General features: G+C 43.8%; 1 protein-coding gene across 6 annotated transcripts in view; it reads right to left on the bottom strand.

Annotated features, from left to right (window-relative positions):
- LOC106608563 (RAS guanyl-releasing protein 2) overlaps positions 1-26,789 on the bottom strand; it is a 54,826-nt gene that overhangs the window by 18,297 nt on the left and 9,740 nt on the right. The window contains exons 1-13 of one of the 6 annotated variants that reach the window (XM_045721569.2): positions 21,511-22,479; positions 21,001-21,183; positions 14,291-14,430; positions 13,890-13,992; positions 13,583-13,639; positions 13,271-13,402; positions 12,575-12,725; positions 12,058-12,231; positions 9,130-9,246; positions 8,570-8,851; positions 2,584-2,664; positions 2,120-2,245; positions 1,748-1,863 (exon numbers count right to left, since the gene is read on the bottom strand). In XM_045721569.2, coding sequence (XP_045577525.1) covers positions 1,748-1,863; positions 2,120-2,245; positions 2,584-2,664; positions 8,570-8,851; positions 9,130-9,246; positions 12,058-12,231; positions 12,575-12,725; positions 13,271-13,402; positions 13,583-13,639; positions 13,890-13,992; positions 14,291-14,360 — 1,409 coding nt within the window. In that variant the 5' untranslated portion in view covers positions 14,361-14,430; positions 21,001-21,183; positions 21,511-22,479. Of the gene's footprint in view, positions 1-1,747; positions 1,864-2,119; positions 2,246-2,583; positions 2,665-8,569; positions 8,852-9,129; positions 9,247-12,057; positions 12,232-12,574; positions 12,726-13,270; positions 13,403-13,582; positions 13,640-13,889; positions 13,993-14,290; positions 14,431-14,979; positions 15,093-19,589; positions 19,648-21,000; positions 21,184-21,510; positions 22,480-26,007; positions 26,136-26,789 lie in introns of those variants that run through there. The other 5 variants (XM_045721568.2, XM_045721564.2, XM_045721567.2 and 2 more) reach the window with 5 other exon arrangements.

Genomic DNA, 26,789 nt, shown 5'->3' with positions numbered 1-26,789 from the left:
GACAGAGAGAGAGCCAGAGCGAGACAGAGAGAGAGAGCCAGAGCGAGACAGAGAGAGAGAGCCAGAGCGAGACAGAGAGAGAGATCCAGAGCGAGACAGAGAGAGAGATCCAGAGCGAGACAGAGAGAGAGCCAGAGCGAGACAGAGAGCGAGCGAGCGAGACAGAGAGCGAGCGAGCGAGCGAGACAGAGAGCGAGCGAGCGAGCGAGACAGAGAGCGAGCGAGCGAGCCAGAGAGAGAGCGAGCGAGACAGAGAGAGAGCGAGCGAGACAGAGAGAGAGCGAGCGAGCGAGACAGAGAGAGAGCGAGCGAGCGAGACAGAGAGAGAGCGAGCGAGCGAGACAGAGAGAGAGCGAGCGAGCGAGACAGAGAGAGAGCGAGCGAGACAGAGAGAGAGCGAGACAGAGAGACAGAGAGAGAGCGAGCGAGCGAGCCAGAGAGAGCAAGCGAGCGAGACAGAGAGAGCGAGCGAGCGAGACAGAGAGAGCGAGAGAGCGAGAGAGAGCGAGCGAGAGAGCGAGCCAGAGAGAGAGCGAGCGAGCCAGAGAGAGAGCGAGCGGCGAGCCAGAGAGAGAGCGAGCGAGCTAGAGAGAGAGCGAGCGGCGAGCCAGAGAGAGAGCGAGCGAGCCAGAGAGAGAGCGAGCGAGCCAGAGAGAGAGCGAGCGAGCCAGAGAGAGAGCGAGCGAGCCAGAGAGAGAGCGAGCGGCGAGCCAGAGAGAGAGCGAGCGGCGAGCCAGAGAGAGAGCGAGCGGCGAGCCAGAGAGAGAGCGAGCGGCGAGCCAGAGAGAGAGCGAGCGGCGAGCCAGAGAGAGAGAGAGCGAGCGAGCCAGAGAGAGAGCGAGCGAGCCAGAGAGAGAGCGAGCGAGACAGAGAGAGAGCGAGCGAGACAGAGAGAGAGAGCGAGCGCGACAGAGAGAGAGAGAGCGAGCGCGACAGAGAGAGAGAGAGCGAGCGCGACAGAGAGAGAGAGAGAGAGAGAGCGCGACAGAGAGAGAGAGAGCGCGACAGAGAGAGAGAGAGCGCGACAGAGAGAGAGAGAGCGCGACAGAGAGAGAGAGAGCGCGACAGAGAGAGAGAGGGAGCGACAGAGAGAGAGAGCGACAGGGAGAGAGGGAAAGAGAGCGAGAGAGAGGGAAAGAGAGCGAGAGAGAGGGAAAGAGAGCGAGAGAGAGGGAAAGAGCGAGAGAGAGGGAAGAGCGAGGGAGAGGGAGGGAGGGACTGTTGCTACGTAGCCTACGGTTACAATATCAGTTATACGTGACTGTTGCCATGTAGCCTACGGTTACAATATCAGTTATACGTGACTGTTGCCATGTAGCCTACGGTTACAATATCAGTTATACGTGACTGTTGCCATGTAGCCTACGGTTACAATATCAGTTATACGTGACTGTTGCCATGTAGCCTACGGTTACAATATCAGTTATACGTGACTGTTGCCACGTAGCCTACGGTTACAATATCAGTTATACGTGACTGTTTCTACGTAGCCTACGGTTACAATATCAGTTATACGTGACTGTTTCTACGTAGCCTATGGTTACAATATCAGTTATACGTGACTGTTGCCATGTAGCCTACGGTTACAATATCAGTTATACGTGACTGTTGCCATGTAGCCTACGGTTACAATATCAGTTATACGTGACTGTTGCCACGTAGCCTACGGTTACAATATCAGTTATACGTGACTGTTGCCATGTAGCCTACGGTTAACAGTTGCTGAGATGCTGGTTTTGTCTCTCACTGGTTTTTGTCCAGTTCTCCAAACTTGCTGAGGTAGGGGAAGTTGTTCCTGATGATCTCAAACTCCTCCCTGGAGATGTGACCGTCCCCGTCCATGTCAAAGTTCTTGAAGACAGACTGTAACCAAGGAAACACATCACTACAGCATATCAAAACAGAGTACTACGGTTGTCATGACTGGGACTCATTGTGATTAATAACAGGGAAGCTGTGAGGATAACTACTATGTTCCAAGCCAATTACATGGCCTCAACAAGTTGTAATTAGCCATCAATTGGATGTGAGTTAAACCAGACTAAATGCTGCGCTCAACATTGAGAACAGCATTCAATCTGGTTCAACCAGGCTAGATGTGAGTCTTAGCGTAACGCACGTCCACCATCTTCTCTATGTGTTTGTTGATGACCGCAGGGTCGGCTTTGGGCTTCACCGACGCAGCCCACTCGTCAATCATCGATGGCTTGGGGGCAGGAGCAGGGGCGGAGCCGGAGCCGGAGTTCTGCCAAACCAATGAAAAGACGGGAACATAAATCAATGACTCATAAAGCGGAAATTGTTGTCATTTCAGCAAAGATAGTTCTTAGAAGAGAGAGTTCTCCAGAGACTTCCTAGAAGCAATAAAAGGGAAAAGTTCAGAACAACAGTGTTCAAGTCACATGATTAACACAAGGTTTCCTATAAGCTGTACAATAAGAAATAATGTGTTTTCTATAAGCTATAACAAGAATACGTTGACTTCCTATATAAGTTATAAAAACACATAGAAGAAGTTCAATAAGATATAAGCTGGAAGAACACATTGGCCCCTATTGGCCCCCATTGGCCCCTAGCTCTCACCGCTGGTTTAGCACTCCGTGGCTCTTTCTGTAGAGACAGCTGGTAGATCTCCTCTTCTGTGTGGTACTGGTCCAGAGACACCTGCAAAACATGGCGACTTGATTAATATAGCTACTGCATGTAGATACCATGACAACAGAGAAGGAGAAGAAGAAGAATGTATTGATGTTTCCAGAGGTTCACAGCTCTCTCTCATATCGAATAGATAATCATGTAATCAGTTTCCATTTAAGGATCATGAATAAACCTAAAGAAGTGTATTGATTGGACGAGGAGGCTTAAAGCATGTTTGGTGAGTTTACTGTGGAGAGCCAATGTTAACTGTACTGCCATGGTTTCACAGACGTATTGACTTTTAACTCCATCTTCTAACATCTATCCAAACGAAGCTGAAGTTGAATAAACCGTATAAAGCCAGTGAACTTTATGATTGAGTATCGACCACTTCTAAGCAAACTTCCACAGGTGTCCTTCAACTCATTGATGATGGTCAACAGAGTCTCTAATAAAAAAAAGAAAGCACACAGAGCATATTTTGCAATAAAAAAAAAATCCCTGTCCACATCCAACCCACCATTTATAATTTTAGTCCGTCATAACTTAAATCCTGCAGCAAATTTTGGGGACCCCTTTCCAATTGAAAATATACATCATGGGATAAAAGCCCCACTGGAATTTTACACGTGGAATTTGGTAAAAATATTGTAGGTGTGCACAGAAATACCTAACACACTGTGATCCAGAATGTTATCATCACAAAGCTTTCTTCTTAAAACACCGCACCCCTAAACCATGAAAAACAAAATTCAAACCAATAGAAATCTATAACCAAAATACAAGCGCTGATTATTGGCTAAATGAAATTCAATTTCATCACAAACTTCAATGATGCCAAATTATAAATATCGATTTCAAAATAGCACAACACCTCGTCAAGAAATTTGAATTAAGAATGGATTTGTTGAACTACCTGTTGAGGAGAAAATCGGCATTATTTTAGGAGAAAACGTAGACAGTAGATATTTCTGCAGATGAAACCCTGGCCTGTCATAATATTAGACACACAATAGCACCCTCCATGTCATACACATGGAGCCTTGAAGATTTCATTTCTCAACTGTTGCCTGATTATTCTATTTGATGTGTATAATTGTATTTGCTGATATACACTATATATACACAAAAGTTTGTGGATTTGCCTATTTCAGCAACACCCGTTGCTGACAGGTCTAAAAGCAATCGAGCATACAGCCACGCGATCTCCATAGACAAACATTGACAGTAGAATGGCTCGTACTGAAGAGCTCAGTGACTTTCAATGTGGCACTGTCATAGGATGCCACCTTTCCAACAAAATCAGTTTGACAACATTTCTGCCCTGCTAGAGCTGCCCCGGTCAACTGTAAGTGCTGTTATTGTGAAGTGGAAACGTCTAGGAGCAACAACAGCTCAGCCATGAAGTGGTAGGCCACACAAGCTCACAGAACGGGACCGCTGAGTGCTGAAGTGTGTAGCGTGTAAAAAAACGTCTGTCCTCGGTTGCAACACTCACTACCAAGTTCCAAACTGCCTCTGTGAGCAAGGTCAGCACAAGAACTGTTCGTCGAGAGCTTCATGAAATGGGTTTCCATGGCCGAGCAGCCTCACACAAGCCCAAGATCACCATGCGCAATGCCAAGCGTTGGCTGGAGTGGTGAAAAGCTCGCTGCCATTGGACTCTGGACCAGTGGAAACACGTTCTCTGGAGTGATGATTCACTCTTCACATCTGGCAGTCTGACGGATGAATCTGGGTTTGGCAGATGCCAGGAGAACACTACCTGCCCGAATGCATAGTGCCTACTGTTAAGTTTGGGGGAGGAGGAAAAATGTTCTAAGGCTGTTTTTCATGGTTCGGGCTGGGCCCCTTAGTTCCAGTGAAGGGAAATCTTAACGCTACAACATACAATGACATTCTAGACTATTCTATGCTTCCAACTTTGTGACAACAGTTTGGGGAAGGCCCTTTCCTGTTTCAGCATGTCAATGCCCCCGTGCACAAAGCGAGGTCCATACAGAATGGTTTGTCAAGATCGGTGTGGAAGAGCTTGACTGGCCTGCACAGAGCCCTGACCTCAACCCCATCGAACACCTTTGGGATGAATTGGAACGCTGACTGCGAGACAGGTCTAATCAGCTATGTTCCAAATTCTAGTGGAAAGCCTTCCCAGAAGAGTGGAGGCTGTTACAGCAGCAAAGGGGGGACCAACTCCATTGTAATGCCCATGATTTTGGAAAGAGATGTTCGACGACCAGGTACAAAACATTAAGAACACCTCCCCTATCCATGACATAGAGTGACCAGGTGAATCTAGGTGAAAGCAATGATCCCTTATTAAATCCACTTCAATCAGTGTAGATGAAGGGGAGGAGACAGGTTAAAGAAGGATTTTTAAGCCTTGAGACAATTGAGACATGGATTGTGTATGTGTGCCATTCAGACGGTGAATGGGCAAGACAAAATATTTAAATGCCTTTGAATGGGGTATGGTAGTAGGTACAGTGGGGGGAAAAAATTATTTGATCCCCTGCTGATTTTGTACGTTTGCCCACTGATAAAGAAAGGATCGGTCTATAATTTTAATGGTAGGTTTATTTGAACAGTGAGAGACAGAATAACAACAAAAAAATCCAGAAAAATGCATGTCAAAAATGTTATAAATTGATTTGCATTTTAATGAGGGAAATAAGTATTTGACCCCCTCTCAATCAGAAAGATTTCTGGTTCCCAGGTGTCTTTTATACAGGTAACGAGCTGAGATTAGGAGCACACTCTAACTGCAGCTTGTTACCTGTAAAAAAGACACCTGTCCACAGAAGCAATCAATCAATCAGATTCCAAACTCTCCACCATGGCCAAGACCAAAGAGCTCTCCAAGGCTGTCAGGGACAAGATTGTAGACCTACACAAGGCTGGAATGGGCTACAAGACCATCGCCAAGCAGCTTGGTGTGAAGGTGACAACATTTGGTGCAATTATTCGCAAATGGAAGAAACACAAAAGAACTGTCAATATCCCTCGGCCTGGGGCTCCATGCAAGATCTCACCTCGTGGGGTTGCAATGATCATGAGAATGCTGAGGAATCAGCCCAGAACTACATGGGAGGATCTTGTCAATGATCTCAAGGCAGCTGGGACCATAGTCACCAAGAAAACAATTGGTAACACACTACGCCGTGAAGGACTGGAATCCTGCAGTGCCCGCAAGGTCCCCCTGCTCAAGAATACATATACATGCCCGTCTGAAGTTTGCCAATGAACATCTGAATGATTCAGAGGACAACTGGTGAAAGTGTTGTGGTCAGATGAGACCAAAATGGAGCTCTTTGGCATCAACTCAACTCGCCGTGTTTGGAGGAGGAGGAATGCTGCCAATGACCCCAAGAACACCATCTCCACCGTCAAACATGGAGGTGGAAACATTATGCTTTGAGGGTGTTTTTCTGCTAAGGGGACAGGACAACTTCACCGCATCATTTGACGGGGCCATGTACTGTCAAATCTTGGGTGAGAACCTCCTTCCCTCAGCCAGGGCATTGAAAATGGGTCGTGGATGGGTATTCCAGCATGACAATGACCCAAAACACATAGCCAAGGCAACAAAGGAGTGGCTCAAGAAGAAGCACATTAAGGTCCTGGAGTGGCCTAGCCAGTCTCCAGACCTTAATCCCATAGAAAATCTGTGGAGGGAGCTGAATGTTTGAGTTGTCAAATGTCAGCCTCGAAACCTTAATGACTTGGAGAAGATCTGCAAAGAGGAGTGGGACAAAAGCCCTCCTGAGATGTGTGCACTACAAGAAACGTCTGACCTCTGTGATAGCCAACAAGGGTTTTGCCACCAAGTACTAAGTCATGTTTTGCAGAGGGGTCAAATACTTACTTCCCTCATTAAAATGCAAATCATTTTATAACATTTTTTACATGCGTTTTTCTGGAATTTTTTGTTGTTATTCTGTCTCTCACTGTTCAAATAAAGCTACCATTAAAATTATAGACTGATCATTTCTTTGTAAGTGGGCAAACGTACAAAATCAGCAGGGGATCAAATACTTTTTTCCCCCACTGTACCAGGCGCACCGGTTTGTGTCAAGAACTGTAACACTGCTGGGTTTTTCACGCTCAACAGTTTCCTGTGTGTATCAAGAATGGTCCACCACTCAAAGGACATTCAGCCAACTTGACACAACAGTGGGAAGCATTGGAGTCAACATGGGCCAGCATCCCTGTGGAACGCTTTCAACACCATGTAAAGTCCATTCCCCGACAAATTAAGGCTGTTCTGAGGGGCAAAGGGGGGTGCAACTCAAACAGCACACAGCGACTGGCGGTATCGATGTCCCTCTAGATGACCAGGCTAATAAAGGAAGTTGACAGGAAATCAACATTTACATATCCCAATTGGAAGTGGGTATTAGGTGAGGTTGAATCATGAATGGCAATTAAGAATGTGTGTGTGTGTGTGTGTGTGTGTGTGTGAGAGAGTGAGAGAGTGAGAGAGTGAGTGAGTGAGTGAGTGAGTGAGTGAGTGAGTGAGTGAGTGAGTGAGTGAGTGAGTGAGTGAGTGAGTGAGTGAGTGAGTGAGTGAGTGAGTGAGTGAGTGAGTGAGTGAGTGAGTGAGAGAAAGTCTACCCACAGACGTCAGCTCAATGTCTAGATTTGATTTACATTTGGTTGAGTTGTCAACTAACGTGAATTCAACAGGAAATCAACACAAATGTCACCATGTCATTGGATTTAGGTTAAGTGCTGGGTGACAAAAAAACACTAAATTCCCTTATGTTATGATACATTGTTTTTGGATGTTGAATTTAAATGGAAACAACGTTGATTCAACCAGTTTTTGCCCACTGGGTAGCTGAAAATGCAGAACGAGAGAATCGTTTTTCACTGTGCAAGCCAGAGTGCAGTACACCTTTGGATCTTAGCCAGAACACCAGAGGAACACACAGGAATCATGAGAGTATTCACTATCACTTTTCACTGGAATGGAAATGACATGGCAATATCACAGTCTTACGGTGTAAAATAAGCTTTATCAGAGGAAACAGGAGTGGGAATACATTTGAATAGCAGAAATCGGAATGCCCTTTCGAGGTAGTCATTAGCTATTTCCCAGTAGAACCTATTGGAATTTGCAATTCCTATTAGACCATCAAGCTCCCTCTCCATCCTTGCACTCCCAACAGGTCACTTTCAATATATTCCCTAATGTTGAGTAACAGTCCTCCTCTTAGCCACACGCCATCATTGACTCCATTCATTTGTGGTAGATTACTGTATTAGTATGTTACAGATCTCTCTCTCTCTCCCTCCCTCCCTAAGGATTAATATGCATTCTTAACTGCCAATTAAGCTCCAACCTCTCTCTCATTAACATTTTCTTGGAAGTCCTTAACTGAAGGTAACCCCTGCATACATAACCATATTATTTTATTGTCAATTATGCATATTCTTGTATGTCCTCTAGTTCACCATGGTAACACGTAATTGCCAGAGATTTGTTGACAGATTATATATCAGTGTGTAAAAAAAAGTTATAATTGCTAAACGAATCATCCTCCCTCTGCCATCTTGGGCCAGCAGTTTATCTCAATGACAGTAACCAGGAAAACCCCAGATAAATGAAGGTTACATCCAGATGAAATCTGCAACAGCTAAATGAAGGTTACATCCAGATGAAATCTGCAACAGATAAATGAAGGTTACATCCAGATGAAATCTGCAACAGATAAATGAAGAAACACGCACGGTAGAGTAAAGGTTGAATATATGTCAAATGAAAACGTAGATACAATGATACATGAGCAACATACCAACCCCCATTTAGCAGGAATATCTGTCAAACACATTTAATACATTTTGAATATGAACCCCCCCCTGGTCATTGTCACTACAAACTTGTCAAGACCGTACAAACAGATCTGGGACCAGGCTGTGTGACACTAACCGTCAGTAGGTTAAGTAGGTCTGTGTTGGCATCGATGCTGGGTGGCGTGGTCTGGATCAGCGCCAACTCCTGGAGAATGACATACAGCTGTTGGCTCTTGGCCAGGTTGACCCTGCTCTTGCCTGGGTCGGCCCAGTCGGACAGCGCCACATGCACGGCGATCAGGTCCTTGAGGTGCACGCCCAGGATAGGAAAACGGAAGCCTGTGCAGTCGGAGAAACGACGTCGGTACTGGCTGTAGTTGCCGCACGACGTCACCAGTTCGATCAGGCTGTTGAACACCTGAGGGGATGGATGGATGGATGGATGGATGGATGGATGGATGGATGGATGGATGGATGGATGGATGGATGGATGGATGGATGGATGGATGGATGGATGGATGGATGGATGGAGGAGGGGTGAAGGAGAAGAGGGAGGAAGGATGAGGCATATGTGGGTTAGCGTGTGCTAACGTTTCTAAATCCTTCCTGTTTTCAGATAGTAATTGTAGTGGTAACACCAGGTTGTTTGTAAAGCGATAGCATGGAGTGTAGATAAGGCATGAGATGCTAGTTCACCTTGTTGGTCTCGTTGCTGATGTGTGACTGGGTGTCTTTGAGGCGAGATATAGAGCTGTTACTGAGCCCCCCCACCACGGCCATCAGAGTGTTGAAGTTCTGAAGCTGGAGCAGTTTCTACAGGAGAGAGAAGAGAAGATGGAGAGAGATGTACTGTCTTACCCCTCCTACTTTCCTTAGTTTGCTACTGTACCTGAACTCCAAATGATCAACTAGGCTAGACCTACCTGAACACCTACCTGAACTCCAAATGATCAACTAGGCTAGACCTACCTGAACACCTACCTGAACTCCAAATGATTAACTAGTCTAGACCTACCTGAACACCTACCTGAACACCTACCTGAACTCCAAATGATTAACTAGTCTAGACCTACCTGAACACCTACCTGAACTCCAAATGATTAACTAGTCTAGACCTACCTGAACACCTACCTGAACTCCAAATGATTAACTAGCTTAGACCTACCTGAACTCTAAATGATCAACTAGCCTAGACCTACCTGAACACCTACCTGAACTCCAAATGATTAACTAGTCTCGACCTACCTGAACTCAAAAATGATTAACTTGTCTCGACCTACCTGAACTCCAAAATTATTAACTAGCCTAGACCTACCTGAACACCTACCTGAACTCCAAATGATCAACTAGTCTAGACCTACCTAAACACCTACCTGAACTCCAAATGATTAACTAGCCTCGACCTACCTGAACTCCAAATGATTAACTAGCCTAGACCTACCTAAACTCCAAATGATTAACTAGCCTCGACCTACCTGAACTCCAAATGATTAACTAGCCTAGACCTACCTAAACTCCAAATGATTAACTAGCCTAGACCTACCTGAACTCCAAATGATTAACTAGCCTAGACCTACCTGAACTCCAAATGATTAACTAGCCTAGACCTACCTGAACTCCAAATGATTAACTAGCCTAGACCTACCAGAACTCCAAATGATTAACTAGCCTAGACCTACCTGAACTCCAAAATGATTAACTAGCCTAGACCTACCTGAACACCTACCTGAACTCCAAAGAGGAGAGAAAAATCAGAGGGAGAGGGGAGTGGATGAAATTTGAGGCACACAATAAACCAGGAGATAGACAACAAAAATCCTGGGAAGGTCACACACACAAACACAGAAGCAATAAGAGGCTCTCCTTGGCTACACTAGAACATTGCAGGGTCTTGTCTAATAATACCACTGAAACAGTAGGCAGAGCAGCACACATTCTAATCATTGTGTCACAGTTGCAGTAGTACTTTGTGAATGGAGCTCCGCAGGGGAAAAAGCCTTGCCCTTCAGCCCACATGACATCCAGTGAAAATCAATGGGGTCGCAGCTGTTTGGGAGGACTGCCAGCGGGCATTATTTGGTTAAGCTCAAATACCCGCCTGGTCGCTCCAATCAATGGGCAAAGCTCTGTGGTAGCCTTTCAGGCTGGAGGCTCTACTAAACTGCTGTATAAAGACCGACTAACAGTGACACTGACTAACAGTGACAGGTATCAATAGCACAGGGAATATCAGCGTCTCTTGTCGATATGCCGAAGCGTTCCACTGTGTGACATAAGTGATGTTCTGCATTAAAGCTGTGTGTGTGGGGCATTGTAACAAACAACTTAACGACTGACATATACAATATCTGATGTATGATGGGAAATACAGGCAAGCAATATGTTGACAAACAAAAAGGGATGTATGGGTAAAAACCTATGGATAATGATGAGACGTTACAGGAGAGAGAAGAGAGAAACTAAGACTACCAAGAAAAGTAGCTAGTTCAGACGAAACCCTGAATAAATCAGAAGATAAATGAAAGGAGGAATACCGCTGTGGTAGGGAGGATATGCAGAGTGACAGAGGAGGGAGGGTGTGAAAGGAGAGAGCGAGGAAGCAGGAGGAAGGAGAGAGCAGGAGGTAACCCTTCCCTGGGGTCTATTGGAGCTGTATCACAGCTTTGGAAAATACTCCCACCCAACTTTTAGGAGGGTATATATATTTTTTATTTTCTCACTATCCCAAATAACAGAGAGATAATTCTTTGATCCTTGGCAAAGTGTTTTATTTAGCAAACTCAGTCGGGGTGCTAAACTAGCTAGCGAGAACCCAGCTGGGATATTTGAGCTTGGGGCATATTTGTCAGAGAAGGGTTGAGAAAAGGGGGGGGGTGAGCCTACTGTGGCGTCAGTGAATAAATCATGAAGAGTTTGTTTTGGAGAGGAGAGAGTGGCGTTGGGGAATGAGTGAGCCACACTCCAAACATTCTTCTAAACTTTCTTCTCTAACAAATCCAAATATAGCCTCCCGTCTGGCAGTAGTAGTACTGTGAAAATAACACTACTGTTAAGCACACTTGGATAAGTTCTGTTAGGAATAATGGGCAGCAATTGTCTACGAACACAGTTCATAACAATCGAAGCGTAACTGCCTGTTGTGTGTAAGGGTAGATTGGTATCTATCCAATCTCTGTCCATATCTCATCTCCCCCCGTCCTCCCTATTCCTCTCCATGACAGAACTCCTCTGTCTCATCTCAACCCCTAAGGCTTTACTACGATCCATGTCACTGCTTTAAGTGGCCCAGGACCCAACCCCTTACCCTAACCAATTGGGATTATTTGTCTGAATTTAACCAGTCACATGACTGTCCTACTAACCAGTCACATGACTGTCCTACTAACCAGTCACATGACTTGCCTACTAACCAGTCACATTTGCTTCGGCCCTGGAGACGAAGCGTCCTAGCCTGGTCCCAGATCAGTTTGTGCTCTTGCCAGCTCCATTGCTGTCATTGTACAACCAAACATGACAATGCGTGACAAGTAGATGACATAATAGAACAAACAGACTGACACTCAGACTAATAGCTTCCCTCAGAACAAGAGTGAATAATAGTCCAATGTGCCCCAGCCTACATACCTGAGCCACCCTGATGAAGTGGGAGATGACTGCAGCCCTCTGGGGGGCGGTGGGCTTGCTGAGCACCATCAGCTGGATCCACTGAGACACACTATTGAAGAGTGTGATGAAGCGCTCCAGGATGGGGTTGTCTACCGTGCAGCCATGCATCACAAAGCTGTGGTAGTCCTGGAACTGGAGGAGGGGAGTGGGGGGCATGTATTCAGTGGGCATACAGAAGCTGTTAAACTCACATATAAGTCAGCATAGGTCCCATGTTGAATGACCAATGCAAAGGCAATTTGGACAGCAGACCAGGGTTCAAAGAGTATGTGTTTTCTTTCAAATACTTTGAGTGTTTCATTGAGCCTGCCTGGAGTGCCAGATAGATGGGATTTTCACTTTTGGGAATATTCCATTAGTTCCATTCCACTAAGCAAGCTCAGTCAAGTGCAGGTTTAAGAATTTGAAAGAAAACAAATATTATTTGAACCCAGATCTGGTGGACAGACACACTGCTCCCCACAGACCCACATACCAGTATCTTGCAGAAGGACTTGTACTCCAGGTAAGTGAGGTGTGTGGCAAGCTCGCTGGAGTCCAGGTGGTCAAACAGCAGAGACATCTTCCTCTTCTTAGACATGGATGGCTGCCTCTGGGTCACCTGACGCTTCCACTTGTATGACGGCCTGAGAGGGACAACAAGCACACAAGGTTACTGTCATGAATGAGTCGAGCACACAAAATGCAAACGTGGAATCCAAACTTAATAATGCACTGTTTCACTATGTTTCTGAAACAGAGCGATATTCAGTTTTGCATCCCAGGCTAACAAAATACAGCATGCTGAATCAAGTCTCCGCAATGAAACTAGGAAGAAAGAAGACACTACAGAAGATGCAAGAGAAGAAATACAACTGTTTATGAAACTCTGCTGTCCCATGAAAGCACCCTATAGCAATAGATCTACCCTAATGACCAACTAGGGATACCAGGGTCACAGACAGACAGAAAGGCACTGAACTTTCTGTTGTTTTCTAAACTTTCGTCTGTTTTAATGCTGTTTTGTTTTTAGATCTCCGTTGAGTATTTCTTATACGGCAAAATCAAATGTGTGTAACATGGGGGACACTCACACACTGGTGGAAGCTGGTGGAGGGAGAAATCACAGTAGAACGGAGAGACACTTCACAGACACAAACACTTTAGTGAAGTGTAACGTGGGGACACTTACACACTGTCGATGTCGATGAGCTGACTCTGGTGCTCGCTCCCCTCAGTGGTCAAGAGGTCCTTGAGGTCTTTGATCTGCTCTGCCAGCTCTGGGTTTAGATTGAACTCCGCTGGGAACTCACTGATCCAGTACCTAGGGAGAGGGAGAGAGGGAGAGAGGGAGAGAGGGAGAGAGGAAGAGAGAGGGGGAAAGGGAGGGAAGGGAAAGAGATAGAGATCGAAAGAGAGAAACACAGAGACAAAGTGAGAGAGAGGTAAGCAATAAAGAAACTTCCCCAACCTAGTAACAAAAGCAATTGTGAATGTGTCTTACTTCACCAAGTGGCAGATTCTTGTCCTGAGCTCAGCGGTGCAGCTCTCCTCCTGTGATCTGATCAACAGTTAAGGTACATAAAACATCTACTAAAACATTTCAAAAACATCCTTTTACAATCAGCATACAACCTGACCATGGCCTGACTACAAAAGACGTCATTGCAACCAGTTTTGCACGCTAGGAACATTCCATCCATCTTACCCTTTCCATTCCATTCACTGGCACCTTAAAGAGTATCTGTTGATCTTACAGTAGCTGACAAGACGTGATAAGCTGTAAGCAGGTGACTAATGGTGAAGGATACTTGAGCAGTAGTTTCTTTGCCATGTCGGTGGAGGGAAGGTACCAAGGGTGCATCATAAGAAACATACGCACTAGGGAGGGGTCCTTCAAAGTGCCCGTCTCATCTGAAAGAGGACAGACGCATTGCTCATCACTCAACAGCCCCTGTATGTCCTTTCAGACAAATTCTAGAAGTCTTACTGCAAATAAGACAACCAATTATTATTGATTTGAGACCGACAACATTAGCTACTTCAGGTGGTGCATGGACATATGGGAAATTGTATATTATTTATCTTCTTCTCCTTGCAATCTGTTCCTGTAAATGTTATTCTGATTGCACAAAGAGTATATGTTGTTTATTTAGACATTGAGTAGTATGTATATTTCAGTGATCATGGACAAATAAAGAGACTGACTGACCAAAGGCTTGGATGCACGCTTCCACCAGCTCATCCACCGTCGCAGACTGATCTAAAGATATGGCCTCCATTTTTCTCCTCCTCCTCTTGTTTCCCAGTGTTCTTTGTCCTCTACCCTTTCTTCCCAATTCAAATGCACTCCTGGGCACAAAACAAAGAAGGTGAAGATATAGAAGATTAAAGGTATTGCACAGAAACACATTTCACCCAAGAAATGTAACTCCTGTACAAGGAAACGAGTGCATAGTAAGAAAGCAAAATAAATGTTGCCGGGTTTGAATGGTTGCCAGTAATAGTCTTATGTCGCTCTGATCTAGTTATGTAAGATATCCAGGAAGTATACAGGAAATGTTGACTAAAACAAAACAATGGAATTAGAACAATAACATGTCTGGATACTGATGGATTGTGGTTAGGTTACATTTGAAAACAGCATACTTCAGCAAACCAACAGATCAAGTGACATACAGTATAACTACAATGGTTCAGTGTCACTACTCTGACATTTTCTAATGAGACGATGTTGCCTATAGAGTATAGTTCTCTCTCTGTGGGTCGAACCCCAAGAAGTTCTGGAAAATGGTTAAAGACCTGAAGAATAAACCCTCCTCCTCACAGCTGCCCATGTCCCTTAAAGTTGATGATGTGGTTGTTACTGACAACAAGCACATGGCTGAGCTCTTTACTCACCACTTCATTAAGTCAGGATTCATATTTAACTCAGCCATGCCTCCTTGCCCGTCCAACATTTCCTCATCTCCCACCCCCAATGCTTCTCCCTCTTTTTCCCCTGCCCCGCAACAAAGTTTCTTCCTGCAGGCAGTCACTGAGTCCGAGGTGCTAAAGGAGCTCCTGAAACTTGACCGCAAAAAAACATCTGGGTCAGATGGTTTAGAGCCTTTCTTCTTTAAGGTTGCTGCCCATATCATCGCCAAGCCTATCTCCGACCTGTTTAACCTGTCTCTCCTTTTTGGGGAGGTTCCCATTGCCTGGAAGGCAGACACAGTTCGTCCTTTATTCGTCCTTTATTTAAAGGGGGAGATCAAGCTGGTCCTAACTGTTATAGACCTATTTCTATTTTGCCCTGTTTATCAAAAGTGTTGGAAAAACTTGTAAATAATCAACTGACTGGCTTTCTTGATGTCTATAGTATTCTCTCCCTTGTATGCAATCTGGTTTCTGCTCAGGTTATGGATGTGTCACTGCAACCTTAAAAAGGTCCTCAATAATGTCACCATTGCCCTTGATTCTAAGCAATATTGTGCTGCTATTTTTATTGACTTGGCCAAAGCTTTTGATGTGGGCTGGCTAAGGAGTATCGGTGTCTCTGAGGGGTCTTTGGCCTGGTTTGTTAGCTACCTCTCTCAAAGAGTGCAGTGTATAATGTCAGAAAATCTGCTGTCTCAGCCACTGCCTGTCACCAAAGGAGTATCCCAAGGCTCGATCCTAGGCCCCACGCTCTTCTCAATTTACATCAACAACATAGCTCAGGCAGTAGGAAGCACTCTCATCCATTTATATGCAGATGATACAGTCTTAATACTCAGCTGGCCCCTCCCCAGATATTGTGTTAAATGCTCTACAACAAATCTTTCTTAGTGTCCAACAAGCCTTCTTTACCCTTAACCTTGTTCTGAACACCTCCAAAACAAAGGTAATGTGGTTTGGTAAGAAGAATGCCCCTCTCCCCACAGGTGTGATTACTACCTCTGAGGGTTTAGAGCTTGAGGTAGTCAACTCAACTCATACAAGTACTTGGGAGTATGGCTTCTCTCAGCACATATCAAAGCTGCAGGCTAAAGTTAAATCTAGGCTTGGTTCCTCTATCGTAAATCGCTCCTCTTTCACCCCAGCTGACAACATAACCCTGATTCAGATGATCATCCTTCCCATGCTAGATTACGGAGACATCATTTATTTAGATGTTCTTTACCGTTCGGCCATCAGATTTGCCACCAATGCTCTTTATAGGACACATCACTGCACTCTATACTCCTCTGTAAACTGGTCATCTCTGTATACCCGCCGCAAGACCCACTGGTTGATGCTTATTTTTAAAACCCTCTTAGGCCTCACTTCCCCCTGTCTGACATATTTACTGCAGCCCTCATCCTCCGGAAACAACACATGTTCTGCCAGTCACATTCTGTTAAAGGTCCCCAAAGCACACACGTCCCTGGGTCGCTCGTCTTTTCAGTCCGCTGCAGCTTGCGTCTGGAACGAGCTGCAACAAACACTCAAACTGGACATTCAAAGACTCAATCATGGACACTCTTACTGACAGTTGTGGCTGCTTTGCGTGATGTATTGTTGTCTCTAACTTCTTGCCCTTTGTGCTGTTGTCTGTGCCCAATAATGTTTGTACCATGTTTTGTGCTGCTACCATGTTGTGTTGCTACCATGCTCTGTTGTCATGCATTTCTGCCTCGCTATGTTGTCGTCTTAGGTCTCTCTTTATGTAGTGTGGTGTCTCTCTTGTCTTGATGTGTGTTTTGTCCTATATTTTTATTTTTATTTTAAATCTCAGCCCCCGTCCCTGCAGGAGGCTTTTTGCCTTTTGGTAGGACTTCATTGTAAATAAGAATTTGTTCTTAACTGACTTGCCTTGTTAAATAAAAGGTTAAATAAAAAAACATAAATAAATATGACCCAATACTCAGAAATATGTATTTTACAGTACGCACAGGGAACCTCATTGAGATTCGTAGGGACACAACATCCCATACAGAAAAAAAAGTACCTTTAAAATACATTTTTAGATTAAAAAAAATGTGGATACATGTGAAACATTTAAAATTGGGTAAATAACGTATTATTTTTTTAAATATTTAATAGATTTTAAATACACTTCCCACTTGGTTACGAACACACCATAACACCGCTAACCATCCACTGTAAAAACATATAATACCATTCATTGGAAGCACAAGACCTAGACCTACACTTGGTGGCCAGAAAAAGTATCCCCATTGAACAATACATAAAGAGTAATTTAAGAAGCCAAATGAGGAACCACTTTGGCCACCCTGTAGACTAGATGTCATAGCCATGCATTTCTGTACCATTTCCAAGCATTTGAGCAAAGATGCAAATGTATGTACATGCATATCTGGAATACATTTAAAGGCTTTACATGCAGTTGAGCAAAGATGTAATAAATATACATGTATTTGAAATGTAATTTTTTACCGAATGGGATGTGACTGATAAAAACCCACAGACAACAAGCAGCTGATACAACTGTCAGTCTTGCAATAACCCCCTTTTACCCGGAAAACCACATCTTATCACTTCCTGGAATAGCATTGCAGTCATTAACTTGCACACAGGGGAAAGAATACAAGGCATGTCAATCATCTCACCCTGTAGTTCCACATTCTGTTTTTTCTCAGTATGCTATTTTAGTTAGGTACTGCTCAGCAGGATGGCAACAAATTCTCATGCCTACCTTCCCCATACACACACACACACACACACACACACACACACACACACACACACACACACACACACACACACACACAACTTAGAGAGAAAGAGTGCATTCAATGAGGTCACACTGTTGTCACATTTATGGGGCAGTGAAATACAACTTTTGTCACCAGTCAGGAGATAAAAATAGGCCAAACTGAACTCTTAATAAGCACAGTGGGGAGATGAGGTTAGAGCATACAGATGTAGATCTTCATTTAACACAGCTTGCCTTTTTAAACCACAAATACACTACAAGTTTTACATTTTTTGCATTGCAGGAAAGCTCTCCTGCAACAGGGTGATCAGATTAAGATCCTACATCTGTATATTTTGCCTCCAGTTCCCAGGAATTCACATTAGCTCTGAGGCAAGTAAGTAAGTATGTGCATTAGGTCTCCACTGCATAGTGGGTAGAGATGGAGGGTTTCTGTGTGTGTGTGTGTGTGTGTGTGTGTGTGTGTGTGTGTGTGTGTGTGTGTGTGTGTGTGTGTGTGTGTGTGTGTGTGTGTGTGTGTGTGTGTGTTTGGACTCTAGCCTGCACCAGCAAGAAGGGTGATCTTTGGTGTCTGGTTTGCATAGGAATGGATGATGGCACTGCAGCCGAAGTGTGTGTCACAAAAGAAAGAAGCCTTCTTCTCTTGACTGATTCTGCTGCAGAGAGGTGGGTGGACACACTCAATTACAGGCTTCACAAGCAGTCTGAGACACAAACATACACAGGGGCTCAGAGCGGGAGAGAGCGAGAGAGAGAGCGAGTGAGACAGAGACCTCAAAGCCCTTAACCATCAGTCAGTGAAATCAGGATGACAGAGGTGCTGCTGCCACACAGCCTAGTAGTGGGACCCATACCTCTATTAAAAACAAGTGAGAGGTAGGCATTTGTCTGAAGCTGAAAAAGGGTATTCACATGAGCACTACAATGCCTACTTCACCCATGCTCTACCAAGGTTTCCCAGCAACCAGCTTTGACCTACTACATTAGCTATGTTGGTCTATTGTACTTCAAACCATGTGTATGCAAGTTGCTTAGGATTCAAACCTTCTCAAACAGCCTAATTCATACTCTAAAGCCTTGTTCACACTGCAGGCCTTAATGCTCAAATCATTAATCATCCATGGACGTTTCCCAGTTGATTTGAATGTTCAAAATCATAGGGTAAGAACACTTTTAAACCCTCAAAGGATAAGATGATCCAACTTTCAATATGAGTCCTTTTGGCCACAGCAGTCAACTAGCGAGCTAGCCACAGCAGTCAACTAGCGAGCTAGCCACAGCAGTCAACTAGCGAGCTAGCCACAGCAGTCAACTAGCTAGCTGGGTAGCTTTCTAGCACATTCACTCATTTGTTTGTAAACAATTCACAAGCTAGTTAGCTACCACAAGTTCATGTCAAACTGTCAACAGAATAGCTAGCATACAACAAGATATTCCAAATAACAGTCTAAAAACCACTTGAGGGCAAATAAATCAGATTTGACCGTTCAGACACAAGTCACATGGCCAGGAATCAGATTTGTATCTGACTTCAAACCACCTATGAATGTGGTTTGAAACGTCGCTTGAAAATCCGATTCCATGTGCTTTTTGGTTGGCCAGACTGCAGGAAAAAGAACAGATTTGATTCAGATATGCAAATAAATAGGATTTGAGTCACTTCAAAACTGCCAATGTGAACACGGCTTTAGAGCACATGCTCCCACAATAACGTGATTTGTTCCTCATACAAGGTCATATATTGCATTCTTCCCTCCCCCACACTAAGACATTACCCCATTCCACTAAAAAAAAATGTTTTATTATATGCAAGCTTTGCTTTTATACTTACAATACCGTCAGGCTTAACAGCAGGTATATTTCACTGGTCACCCCCAAAGTTTCCTTCCAGTTCTCTGCTGCCAATGACTGGAACGAACTGCAAAAAATCACTGAAGCTGGAGACTCATATCTCTCTCACTTTAAACACCAGCTGTCAGAGCAGCTCACAGATCACTGCACATAGTCCATCTGTAAATACCCCACCCAACTACCTCATCACCATACTGTTATTTATTTTATTTGTTTTGCTCCTCTGCACCCTAGTATCTCTACTTGCACACTCATCTTCTGCACATCTATCACCCCAGTGTTTAATTTGCCATACTGTAATAATCTTACCACTATGGCCTATTTATTGCCTCACCCCCCTTATCCTACCTCATTTGCACACACTGTATATAGACTTTCTCTATTGTATTATTGACTGCATGTTTGTTTATTCCATGTGTAACTCTTTGTTGTTGTTTGTGTTGCAGTGCTTTGCTTTATCTTGGCCAGGTCGCAGTTGTAAATGAGAACTTGTTCTCAACTAGCCTACCTGGTTAAATGAAGTTGAAATTAAAATAAAAAAATGGAGTGATCTGTTTTGTCTTGTAGTAATGTGGTGCCTGCCTGTATTTCCTTAAACTTTTATTTTAACAATACATGTCATTTAAAAATAAATATATTTTATTACATCTTTGTTGGTCAGTAGGTACCCAACATAACAGGAAGTGCTGTGTTCGACTCAGTCACTCAGAGATATAGAGGTCTATAGAGCCTGTCTGCATTCCTGATAGCTGTAACCGTTAGCTTATTGGTGTAATACTGACATAAGCTAAGAACCCCTTATTTTCAAAGCATGGGTAAAGTACGCATTGTGGTGCTCATGTGAATTTCCTTTATTTTTCAGTTTCAGACTAATGCCTACTGCTCACTTAAAACATATTTTTTGGTGTTTTATCTCTATGGTTTTTACACCGGAACAACAAAATTATAATACAGCAAAACACAGCAATAAAAGTAACAGAAATAATGTAGTTATTAGTATTTGTTTAATATTAACAGCTGATTTTCAAGTGGGAAGCAAAAAAAAAAAAACAGAAACCCATTTAAGCCAATATGGAGTAAACTGGAGAAGAAAAATCCCTGATATATCTTTTAACAAGACAAGAGAAAGCTCCTGGAAAAAGACACAAAATAATTGACATGTACTCAATTATTTACATGAAAATCTACTTTAAAAAGTTTACTGAAGAAAGGCATAGTACTACATTACCTGTAAATAATAGTGAGTTATTACAAAGTACACAATTTACAATCAAATGTACATTCATCAGATATAGTAAATGTTGTACATACAATTCAGGGATGGCCACAATTGCTCTTGAAGAGCTACAGGGTTATGCAGGATTTCTTGTTCAAGCCCAGTTCTACCACACCTGATTCTACTACTCAAGGTCTCGATGAACAGCTGGGGTCTCGATGAACAGCTGGGTCTCGATGAACAGCTGGGGTCTCGATGAACAGCTGGGGTCTCGATGAACAGCTGGGGTCTCGATGAACAGCTGGGGTCTCGATGAACAGCTGGGGTCTCGATGAACAGCTGGGGTCTCGATGAACAGCTGAGTAGTAGAATGATGTGTGATAACACTGCATAATCCTGTGGTTCGTCAACAGCAATTTTGGTAACACCTGATACAAACACTGACGAATGACAAACTGCTGAGAAACACCTTTAAAATGAAAAGTTATTAGACGAGTACATAACACTTTTTATGAATACATATTTACACATTTGACATTGGATAGGTAGTCTAAATCCTTTAGCCACAAATGTTCTAAGTTGTTGTACACAGTTGTTGTACACAGCTGTCCGACTCCAGTGAAAGAGCACCCACTACCGCATTTATAAATGCAGTAGAAATATGAAAACAGATGGGAGTACTCACCGATTTGGAACAGAACATACGTAAGTGCTACTGATAGTGTGCGCGTGTGAATAAGCCTAAATCAGCTCCATGTGGGCCTAACAAATTTCTTAGCTTCTCAAAATGACCGAAAGTTGTGCCTGAAAAGTAGAACCGTTTACAACCTGTACAACTTATCGCATGCCTTTGTACCGGAGGGATGGCGTGCATCTGACGGATGAGGGCAACGACGTCTTCCTTGAGAGTGGGTCTCTTCACCGTTCTCTATTCCGTAGTAGCAAGACACACGCACTAGTACACGTCACACTCCCTGTCCCTTGTCAATCAACCATGCCAAACAAACCCAAATGCTCTTTTAAGAGACACCTAATACATTCAAATAAGCAGAAACTGTGGGAGAATGGTCAAAATATCCCCTCCGGTAGGACAACCCAGGACCTTCAAATACCAGGGCGTTGACGCTATCCGTTACGTTATAGATATGTCAACTTGACACTATTTAAATGGACAGTCTTGGTGAAGACGTAACTTGACGTAATTTGCTCCAAAAAAAATGTGTTCATTCACTCAGTGTCGATTGAACGTTTATTTATCTTGCTTGGTTAAAGAAACATATTTCTAAAACAGTTAACCAAATTGGCAAACATTCCGTTTTCTTTTGACTGAACACAGGTCACGCAAGCAAGCAATGATCATTATGATGTTGTGGATGCTTCGTGTACAACTCGGACCCCTGATACTTTTTACTTGCAACTTCAGGTTTTCGGGAGGACATTGAAAAGTAACTTGACACTGTTGATCAGTCTGAGAAAATTTGGATTATAAAGACAAGAAGAAAATTGCATTGAGAGAGGAGCGAGCATACTGAATTAAAGTAAGGGCTTAAGTCTGTTCTGGTGTGTGCATGTATTATAAATTAGCACGTGGCAGTTCTCCCAAAGTTGTCTAAGTTTGGTGCATCTAACTGGCTCTAGCTGCCAAGGACATTCGCTAGCGTAATTGTTTGTGCTCTGATTACATGAAAGTGTCCAGGTCAACAGTTTACACAGATTACTTAAACCTTCCATAGCAAAATATACCTAGCTAGCTTCCTTCTGCTTCTAATCCAACTGGTGAAAGCTAGATAGCTGAAACTGCTAGCCTTCTACTAGCTAGTTGCTACTGTTGTACAGCAACCAAGTAAGTTATAAACGGTTTGAGAACTCAGAGATTCGGCTGAAAAGATGTTAGCATTGTAAGAAATGCTACAAAAAGGTAGCACATCATTGGATTTTATTGGGCAGAAATGTACATGTGAGAGCAGTAAATAGTGAATTTAATCAAAACTGTTGAACCTACAAACCTATTTAGTCCAAATGGAACTAAGTCACCTTATGGATGCTGTAGCCTCGTTTTAATCCGTCGTCTAGAATTTGAGCTAGGTTTGGGCAAAACATTTTCTGACGACCCTAATGCTAACAACCCTTTCAAAAATACAGTATAGTGGTTCTTGGTAATGGCCAGACGGATCATGGCGAGAGGTGGGCAGTGTACCTAAATTCAAGTTGATTGTCATCAACATTGGTGTCGTATTGTCTTAGATATAATAATTATTTTAATTGATTGGGATTATATAGCACTTTTCTACCAACTGAGGTACACAAAGCACTTTACATAGTAGGGGGAAAGTCACCTCATCCCCTAGCAATGTGTACCACCCACCTGGGTAATGCACAGCAGACATTTTGTTCCAGAACACTCACCACACATCAGCTGGAGAGGTGAGGAGTGATATATAAAATTAGGGGGATGATTAGGTGGCCAGGTTGCGAGTTTTGCCATGACACCAGGGTTACAACCCCTACTCTTACAATAAGTGCCATGGGATTTATTAATGACCACAGAGAGTCAGGACACCGGTTTAACTTCCCATTCGCAAAATGTCCCCTTCACTGCCCTGAGATCTACACTGAACAAAAATATAAATGCAACATGTAGAGTTGGTCCCATGTTTCATGAGCTGAAAAATAAAATACATTTTCCATAGACACACAACTTTTTTCTCTCAAATTTTGTCAACAAATGTGTTTACATCCCTGTTAGTGAGCATTTCTCATTTGCCAAGATAATCCATCCACCTGACAGGTGTGGCATATCAAGAAGATGATTAAACGGCAAAATCATTACACAGGTGCACCTTGTGCTGGGGACAATAAAAGGTCACTCTAAAATGTGCAGTTTTGTCACAACACAATGCCACAGGTGTCTCAAGCTTTGAGGGAGCGTGAATTGGCATTCTGACTTGCAGGAATGTTCGCTAGAGCTGTTGCCAGAGAATGTAATGTTAATTTCTCTACTATAAGCCACCTCCAACGTTGTTTTAAAGTATTTTGCAGTACGTCCAACTGGCCTCACAACCGCAGACCACATGTATGGCGTTGTGTGGGCGAGCTTTGAGGGAGCGTGAATTGGCATTCTGACTTGCAGGAATGTCCGCTAGAGCTGTTGCCAGAGAATGTAATGTTCATTTCTCTACTATAAGCCACCTCCAACGTTGTTTTAAAGTACTTTGCAGTACGTCCAACCGGCCTCACAACCGCAGACCACATGTATGGCGTTGTGTGGGCGAGCAGTTTGCTGATGTTAATGTTGTGAAGAGAGTTCCCCATGGTGGCGGTGGGGTTATGGTATGGGCAGGCATAAGCTACAGACAACGAACACAATTGCATTTTATCGATGGCAATTTGAATGCACAGTGATACTGTGACGGGATCCAGAGTCCCATTGATGTGCCATTTTCCTGCCTTTTTTTTAAGGCAGGACATATAAAATCCATAGATTAGGGCCTAATTGATTAATTTCAATTGACTGATTTCCTTATATGAACTGTAACTCAGTAAAATCTTTGAAATTGTTGCATGTTGCGTTTATATTTTTGTTCAGTATACTTAGACCGAAGAAAAGTGACCCCCTACTGGTCCTCCAACATCACTTCCAGCAGCATCTGGGCTCCCATCCAGGGACCGACAAGGACCAACCCTGGTTAGCTTCAGAGGCAAGCCTGCAGTGGGATGCAGCGTGGTATGCTGCTGGTTATAAGATTTGAATTTAACATTGTGCTTCAACCAATGCATACTATAGTCACGCCAATAAAACCAACACTTCTGGTCTATCATGGTTATATAACTACATGGATTTGTAACCTGAGAACATCAACAAGGCTTCAACCTTGTCAGTAAATACAGTAATGTGTTGTTGGCTCAAATCTGTTTTACAGCTAACACTGCATCCACCCAAACTTTCTCTAGTCTGACTTTTCACGTTTCAGTTGCAGCTAAGTAGTTGAAAATGAAACTTCAACTAGTGTGCTGAATTGAGGAAGCTAGAGAAAACTCCAGAAGTCTACCAGAGTGGACTATATTTATGGAAAATGGAAAGAGAGCAGAAATTGGGGTCTCCAAATGTGTGGTACCACAAGTCACTTCTCTGTTCTTCCCTGTTGGCACCTTCTTTCAAGCGCAGTCTGATCCTGTGAGGGTGACGTTGCCAGTTGTCCTTTTTACAGTCACTCTGCACCTGTTGGATTGGTATCATCTTCACTAATATCATATTCACGTACAGATATTGGTTCCTCTGATTTCTCCTTGCATTGTGGGATCTGATAACCTACGCGACTGCAACGACGCCACCGATTTCGCCCCCAACCAGCCTCTCTCCATAGACACAAGGACCTGCCCTCCTCTGAATAGCTCTCTACATTCGGACCTCACTGTTTCAACGGTCCTTCACCACACAATAGATACGATGGGTCCATTCTCCCTCATCACCAAAGGCTGAAATTACCCGTCCTAAATGACCCATGGCTGCTGCTGATAGCTGCAGGCCTGACTGACCTCATCAACGCTTCTCATCATCAAGGCTCTCATTGCCAGACCTGCTAGACTGGCTTTCCCTCAGCATACGCAGTATAGGATGGGATACACCACCGCATAAAGGGGAAACACACAGTGACTCACACGTAGAGACGCATACCAGCACGCACACGCACACGGAGGCGGACACACTGATTTATGCACACACACACACACACACACACAGAGACACCTGCCCTACCACACACACACATATACGCACACACACAGAGACACCTGCCCTACCACACACACACATACGCACACACACCCTCCTTGCACCATCAATGACATCCATCATGGTATTGAAAATCCCATGATGAGCCAATGCAAATGTCAGCAGTAAATCCCCAGGGCTGATGTGATATGCCCATGCCTCCCACACATACTGCCATTGATTGGTCTAGAATAGATTCTCCCCAGCATTCCGGGAAAAGGCTCATGATTAATGTCATCAGTGATAATAGCCATGGGCCGCCACTGTAAAGGAACCAGAGGAAGGATGCATTCCTTAATTCAGACTAATGAGTATTCTATATGTACCAGACCCCGCTCACTCCACCCCAGGCTCTGATTGGTGACCCTTTCCCCAATCTGAATAGGTATTTTAAAGAAATGCACACATTACCTTGAATTGCAACAGGCTGCCTCAACCCTAATCCATTTCGGAAGATGTAAAGGTATCTGAGCCTGTAACAGTGGTTGGCGTTGGGAGAAATATATGATCGCCATCTACCCAGCACCCACTGGGGTTCAAGTCCAGGAAGTGGTGCAGGGGAGGGGCTGTTGTTGCATGACAGATATAGACTTCTATATAGGCACCTTCTGAAAGCTAGTTTCTATTTTGAGTGTCAAGTACGAGGATCAGGAAGGGCCACACATCCTGCCCGGGGCTGTGGTATCTCTGGGACAGGCATGGTACAGAGGGAGGTTAGGTTACTGCTGCTAACAGAGATTAGTGATGAGAATCGCCAGAGGGAGGGAGAGAGAGAGAGTGAGAGACAGGGAGCAAGAGATGGAAAGAGAAATGGAGGGAAAGTGTGTAGGAAAGAAAGACATGGGAAACAGAGTGGGAGACGGAGAGATGATGGGAAAAGGGAGTAGAAGACAACAGAGATCGCTCCCATAAACTAGTGACAACAATCCCTAAAGTGTGTGTGGGGAAAGCAACACATACTCCCTGTCATACTTATGAATACAGAAATAAAAGAGGGAAGTTTCTTCAGAGGAACTTTGTTTCTTGATTGTAAAATGCACTGTAGACAGAACACAGCTGCAGAAAACAGACCTGGATTCAAATACTATTTGAAATCTTTCAAATACATAGGAACATTTTGCCAGGCAAGCTCAATCATGCACAGACAACGCATTTAAAATGATTTCAAATAGTATTTGAACGCAGGTCTTCTA

The sequence above is a fragment of the Salmo salar genome, chromosome 07 (assembly GCF_965601325.2).
Source record: "Salmo salar chromosome 07, fSalSal1, whole genome shotgun sequence".
Classification (NCBI taxonomy): Eukaryota; Metazoa; Chordata; class Actinopteri; order Salmoniformes; family Salmonidae; genus Salmo; species Salmo salar.
This window is presented reverse-complemented; position numbering and strand designations above follow the sequence as displayed.